Here is a 6,000-nt window from a genome sequence, read left to right as displayed (position 1 = left end):
TTCCTCAGGTCTTTGACATGATCAGATTACTTCTTTGACTTTATAATCACATCATCTACATAAACCTCGATCTCTCTATGTATCATGTCATGAAATATGGTGGTCATCGCCCTTATATAAGTTGCCCCAGCATTCTTCAAACCAAATGGCATTACCCAATAACAGTATGTTCCCCATGGCATGATGAATGCTGTCTTTTCTGCATCTTCCTCATCCATCAAGATCTGGTGATATCCAGCATAACAGTCCACAAAAGACCTAATCTCATGCTTGGCACAATTATTGATCAGAATGTGAATGTTCGGCAATGGAAAATCATCCTTTGGGCTTGCTTTGTTAAGATCGCGGTAATCAACACAGACCCTAGTCTTAACATCCTTCTTTGGTACTGGCACAACGTTGGCTAACCAAGTGGCATATCGAATGACCCGAATGATCTTTGCAGTAAGTTGCTTTGTGATTTCTTCTTTGATCTTCACACTCATGTCAGTCTTGAACTTTCGCAACTTTTGCTTGACATGAGGGAATGCTGGATTAGTTGGCAATTTATGAACTACCAGATCAGTGCTCAGGCCTGGCATATCATCATATGGCCATGCAAAGACATTTTTGTACTCAAACAGTGTTTTGATTATCTCCTCCTTAACTTGCGGTTCTAAATGTACACTTATTTTGGTCTCCCTAACATCATCCTGGTCCCCTAAATTGGTTGTTTCGGTTTCACTCAAATTAGGCTTTGGTTTTTCTTCAAATTGTTTTAGCTCTTTACTGATTTCCTCAAATGCTGCTTCTTCATCATATTCTATTTCATCATCATATTCTACTTCTTGGATTGTTATTTTAGAATTAGATTGGCTTTTAAGAATCGGCTGAAAATTCTTCATGCATGTCATGTCACTGCAACCAGCATAAAAAGAACTGTACAAAAGAAAAAAGGAACAAAATAAAACACTATTAAGAATAACAGAAAACGGAAAATTTTATTTCATTGAAAATAAAAGGATAGAAGGGTTTGAACATCAAAACAAGCAAAAACTAAAAATCTGGATTACAACCTTGGAATAACCCAGATAACAGAAAGGAAAACAAAACAAACTACCAAAACTCCTTCCTGGTGGGGAGAGGAGTGGCTTCCCAATTGCTAAGCTTCACATTTGGGCCAACGAGTTGCACATTTGCTTTACTAGAGCCTTCACCAACTTCTACCATATTAACCTCATCGAACAGACTTTGGAACCTCTTGATCAACTCTTCATCAACATCGACCATAGGATTTGGGATTGAGGAGGTTGGAGGTTTTTCGGCCCCTGGCTTGACAAAAGACTTAGAGATGTGTAGGACGGGCTTGGGGAGCGACCATACCTTCTATTTCAGATTTTTAACCCTTTTCACGTCCTTCTCTGTGGGCGTGAATCCCAAACCAAACATACCAGGATTCCTATTGGGGCGCACTGGGTGCACAATACCCTGCAGAGATGAGCCCAGACCCTTGCCCGACACAAAACCATTCTTCAACATTTCATTCGCAACCATGACGGACGCGGAGGATAGCTTAGGACCCGGAATGCATTTTCCTTCGGGAATTTTCTCGACATACACTATTTCGAAAGTCTAATAGACCCAAGGTCCCTTATCATCTTCAGCTTCAATAAATGGAACAAATGTGTCATTGCAAGCTGACAAGTCCTCATCACCGTGCACAACTATTTCCTGCCTGTCCCATTCAAACTTCACCATTTGGAAGAGAAGACGGGACTGCCTTAGCAGCATGTATCCAGGGCCTGCCCAACAACAGATTGTAGGATACAACCACATCTAACACTTGGAATTCCATGGTAAACTCAACTGGCCCAATCGACAATTCGATCATTGTATCTCCAATAGAATCTTTACCTCCCCCATCAAAGCCTCGAACACACACATTATTCAAGTGGATTCTTTCGGTGCCAATCTTCAATTTTTGCAAAGTATACAGGGGACAAATATTCGCACTAGAACCATTGTCAACAAAAACTCTTGAGATAATAGAATCTTCGCACTTCACCGTGAGATAAAGAGCTCGATTGTGTTATGTACCCTCCACAGAAGTTCATCTCCGAGAAAGTGATCCTATTTGCTTCGAATATCTTTCCAGCTATCTTTTCCAAGTGGTTCACTGTGATCTTATCAAGAACATGTGCCTCATTCAAAATCTTCATCAAGACCCTGCGATATTCATCTGAATGTATCAGCAAAGACAAAAAAGAAATTTGAGTTGGTGTTTTCCTTAACTGCTCCACAATGGAATAATCCTGCACTATCATCTTTTTCAGGAACTCCTCAGCCTCTTCCTCGGTGACCAATTTCTTTGTTGGCATTTGTCTATCCTTGAATATCCTGGCTTTCCTTAATTTTTCTTGGGTGAAACATCTCCCAGAACGAGTCAATCCTCCAGTTTCATTAACTTCTTCCTCTATTTCTTTTCCTTTGTATGTCACTATCACTTGCTTATAATTCCACGGAACAGCCTTGGCGTCCACCACTAGCAGCTGGATTACTAGTTTAATGATGATAGGGGTAATAGGAGCCCCCTTCACAACTATGACAGGCTTACTTGGAATCCCTGGTACTACCACTTTTGAACTTTCCGGACTTGCTCCGATATCTTTCGACAACCCTTTCACGACCAACACTGGTGGTTTCGAATTGAGTGAGCTCGGCTTTTCTGTCATCCCTTCAACTGTCAAGGGCATTGCTTTGGTAGAGTCTGGAGCTTTAACCAAATTACTTTCACTGGCCCGAATCATCATGACGGACTTAGAAGACTTCTTGGGCTCCCCATCCTTGTGAACTATTTCAATCATATGTGTCTCTTCATGGGCTGGCAAAGGGTTTTGGTTGATGTTTGGCACGTCTGGGCTTTGGACTACAATTTGGTTTGTATCAATGAGCTCCTGGATTGCCCTTTTCAAATGCCAGCACTTCTCTATGTCATGCCTTGGAGCATCAGAACAATAGGCGCGCCTCAGGGAATAATCGGGGTTCTTTGGAGGAGGATTTGGTATCTTTGACTCAATCGGCCTCAAGACGTCCAACTGCCATAACCTTTGAAATAAACTAGCATAGGATTCTCCAAGCGGGGTAAAAGTTTGTTTTCGTTGCTGCCTCTCTCTTTTATACTCTGGCCTTGATCGAAAATTTGAACCAGTAGGGTTTTGGTAAGGTTGTGGAGGTGGATAGGAATTTTGTGGAGCTGGGTAGGTATTCTGTGGGACTGGGGCACGCCATTGTGGGTAAGGAGGGGGTTGAGCATATGCTTGTGCATGGTGAACAAGGTATTGGGATGGTATGGCTGAGTATTGGGGGTTTTGCGGGGAAAAGTAATGTTGGGGTAGATTAAATGGATCTTGGGCGTAGGTTTGAGGTCGGGGTCGAGGATGGGTGTATTGATGAGGTGAACCCCTCTGGCCATGCCATAATCCGAAGACAACCATAACGACATCTTCCTTCTTCTTCTTGCCTAGCAAACTTCCGGTACCACTCTAGATTGCCTGGGTGGTTGCTTTTATAGCAGAATAGCTCATGATCTTACTCGACTTGAGCCCATATTCCACCATTTCTCCCATCTTTACCATATCATTGAAAGACTTACCAATGGCTGAGATCAAGTGGTCATAGTAAGTGGGCTCCAGGGCTTGAAGAAAGTATTTAACCATCTCGTCTTCTTCCATCAGAGGATTGACTCGTGCAGCTTGCTCCCTCCATCAGAACCCATATTCTCTAAAGCTTTCACTGGGTTTCTTTTCCACCTTGGTCAAATATAGGCGGTCTGGAACAATGTCTATATTGTACTGAAAGTGTCGGGCAAAGACCTGAGCCATATCGTCCCATGTGTACCACCTGCTAGCATCCTGGCGGGTGTACCATTCTAAAGCTGCCACATTTAGACTTTGGCCGAAGTATTCCATTAGCAATTCGTCTTTTCCCCCGGCGCCCCTCATTTTACTGCAATAACCCCTCAGATGAGCTACAGGGTCCCCATGTCCGTCATACAAGTCAAACTTGGGCATCTTGAACCCGACAGGCAATTTGACATCGGGGAACAAACACAAATCCTTATAGGCCACACTCACCTGGTTTCCCAACCCTTACATATTTATCAATGATTTCTCCAGACTCTGTACCTTCCTAAACATCTTTTCTTGCTCTGCGTTCTTGGGTGGTTTGTCAGTTTCAACATGAGGCTCAAATTGGGGAGTGTAAGAGTAAGGATCTGGGACTTTGAATGTGGGCTCTGGTGCAAAGTAGTGGGCATCTGTAGCGGGGAATGCGGGCTCACTAGAGGATCGGTGGAGGGTAGCTTGTGGAGGGGGTACAAAAATAGGAGCAGATTACGGAGCAAGGTACGAGGTTATTTTGGCTGGCGGAGCGTAAACAGTTTGGGTTGAAGTGCCGGGGTAGTTGTGGTAAGGGGTAAATCCAGGTGCGTGTTGTAGGGAAAGATCAATGGTATTGGGAATCTGGGATTGAGAGAGTGGTGGAATGGAAGCAGGGTTTTCTGTGTAGTTCGTAGGGAACGAGGTGGAGGGTGTCCCTTAATCCAGGCCTGATACATTTCCGCCATCTGGTGCTTCAACCTCCGGACCTCCTCTTGCAATTTCGATTCCGACTCAACAATCTCCCTTGGTGGGTCTACAACTCCAGTGTTTTTTTCCTTGCTAGTCATGACTGTTTGACGCTTTGATCGGGTGTTGTATGGATGACTTGCCAGGATACCAACAAACTAACAACCTTCCTTTTATTAAATAAAGATAACAGAGGACAACAACACAAAACCACCACGTTAGCGTTAGGACATTTATCAAATAATAATATCACATTACGTGCAATGCACCTAGCAACAATTAACGGTTCTAAAATGGCTTTGAGGGTCGCAGGGTCATAGGGCATCATCCCGATTTGCTCATTTCGATCCTTCCTTCTCTTTCTTTTCCAACACCTCTTATCCATTTTTCTTTTTTTATCTCTTCTCTCTCTCTCTCTCTCTCTCTCTCTCTCTCTCTCTTTGAACCAACAATGATTTGATCGAACCCGCAGTAGGTCGCCTACATATCATGTCCCTCATGAATCAAACCAAGCGTAGTCTGGAAAAGTGATGGAAAATAAACTAAAAACAAAAGCTTTTTGGGATTTTTCGATTAAAACTTTTTTCGATATTAAAATACAAAGAGAAGTACGATAATGAAAGACATAACAGACTTGACTACACTATGACAGACTCTGCCGCTACCTAAAGGACTCAGTACTCCTAGACAAGAAGCGAAAGTAAAAGACAACATAAGACAATCTCAAAACACCTAAATAGAATGACTCTTCAAGCTGCTCCTGAATGCGACGGTCCTGACTGGGATGGTCCTGGGTTGTCTGTCATGCTCAAACTCTGTAACATGCCTCGTAAAGAAACACCGATGCTGGGAATAAAGGCTCCGGCGTGTGCCCCCGCATCCTAAAGGCCGACCCTAAACAAATAATGGCCATGCTGCTCCACGTTTGCTGCCAATTCTGCTAACTGAGACTTTATCAACTCAAGCTTATCCCAGGGATCTTGGTCCGATGCCTCCTCAAAATCATTTGTCTGAAATGCCCGACCCCTAAGTTGTGCTGGCAATGGGGTGCTGACCCCTGGCGGGATGGACTGTAACCAAATCAAGTGCTCCTGAGTACACTTGGGCCTGCCAACGTCCTCTACTAATGTATTTTTCTTCATCCTCTTTGTATTGTTCCAGTATTGCACATACTTGATTTCGTCAGCCGCCTTTTTGCTAAAATTCATAATGTGCTTCCGAAGATTCAAAGTTGGAGGCTCCTCTTATCTTCTGCCCAACTGCCGCATTACCCTAACGGGGGTGTACGTCTTGACACACTTGAGTCCTATCAGCATCAGGAAAGGCTGCATGAGGCACCCTACCAAGATATCATCCAAAGGTAGCCAAAGGTAAGCCCACAAAACATTCCCATTTG

The 6,000-nt window shown here is 43.6% G+C and overlaps 1 protein-coding gene across 1 annotated transcript; it reads right to left on the bottom strand.

Annotated features, from left to right (window-relative positions):
* Positions 1-1,611: 1,611 nt before the first annotated feature.
* On the bottom strand, positions 1,612-4,049 carry LOC138868328 (uncharacterized). The gene is made up of 4 exons (XM_070145875.1): positions 3,852-4,049; positions 2,077-3,074; positions 1,894-1,991; positions 1,612-1,781 (listed from the first exon to the last, which is right to left on the bottom strand). The coding sequence occupies exons 1-4, from the start codon at positions 4,047-4,049 to the stop codon at positions 1,612-1,614; spliced, it is 1,464 nt and encodes a 487-aa protein (XP_070001976.1).
* Positions 4,050-6,000: the final 1,951 nt, after the last annotated feature.

Source organism: Nicotiana sylvestris, chromosome 5 (genome assembly GCF_000393655.2).
Source record: "Nicotiana sylvestris chromosome 5, ASM39365v2, whole genome shotgun sequence".
NCBI lineage: Eukaryota > Viridiplantae > Streptophyta > Magnoliopsida > Solanales > Solanaceae > Nicotiana > Nicotiana sylvestris.
The sequence above is the reverse complement of the archived record's forward strand: the minus strand, read 5'-3'. Positions and strand labels throughout refer to the sequence as shown.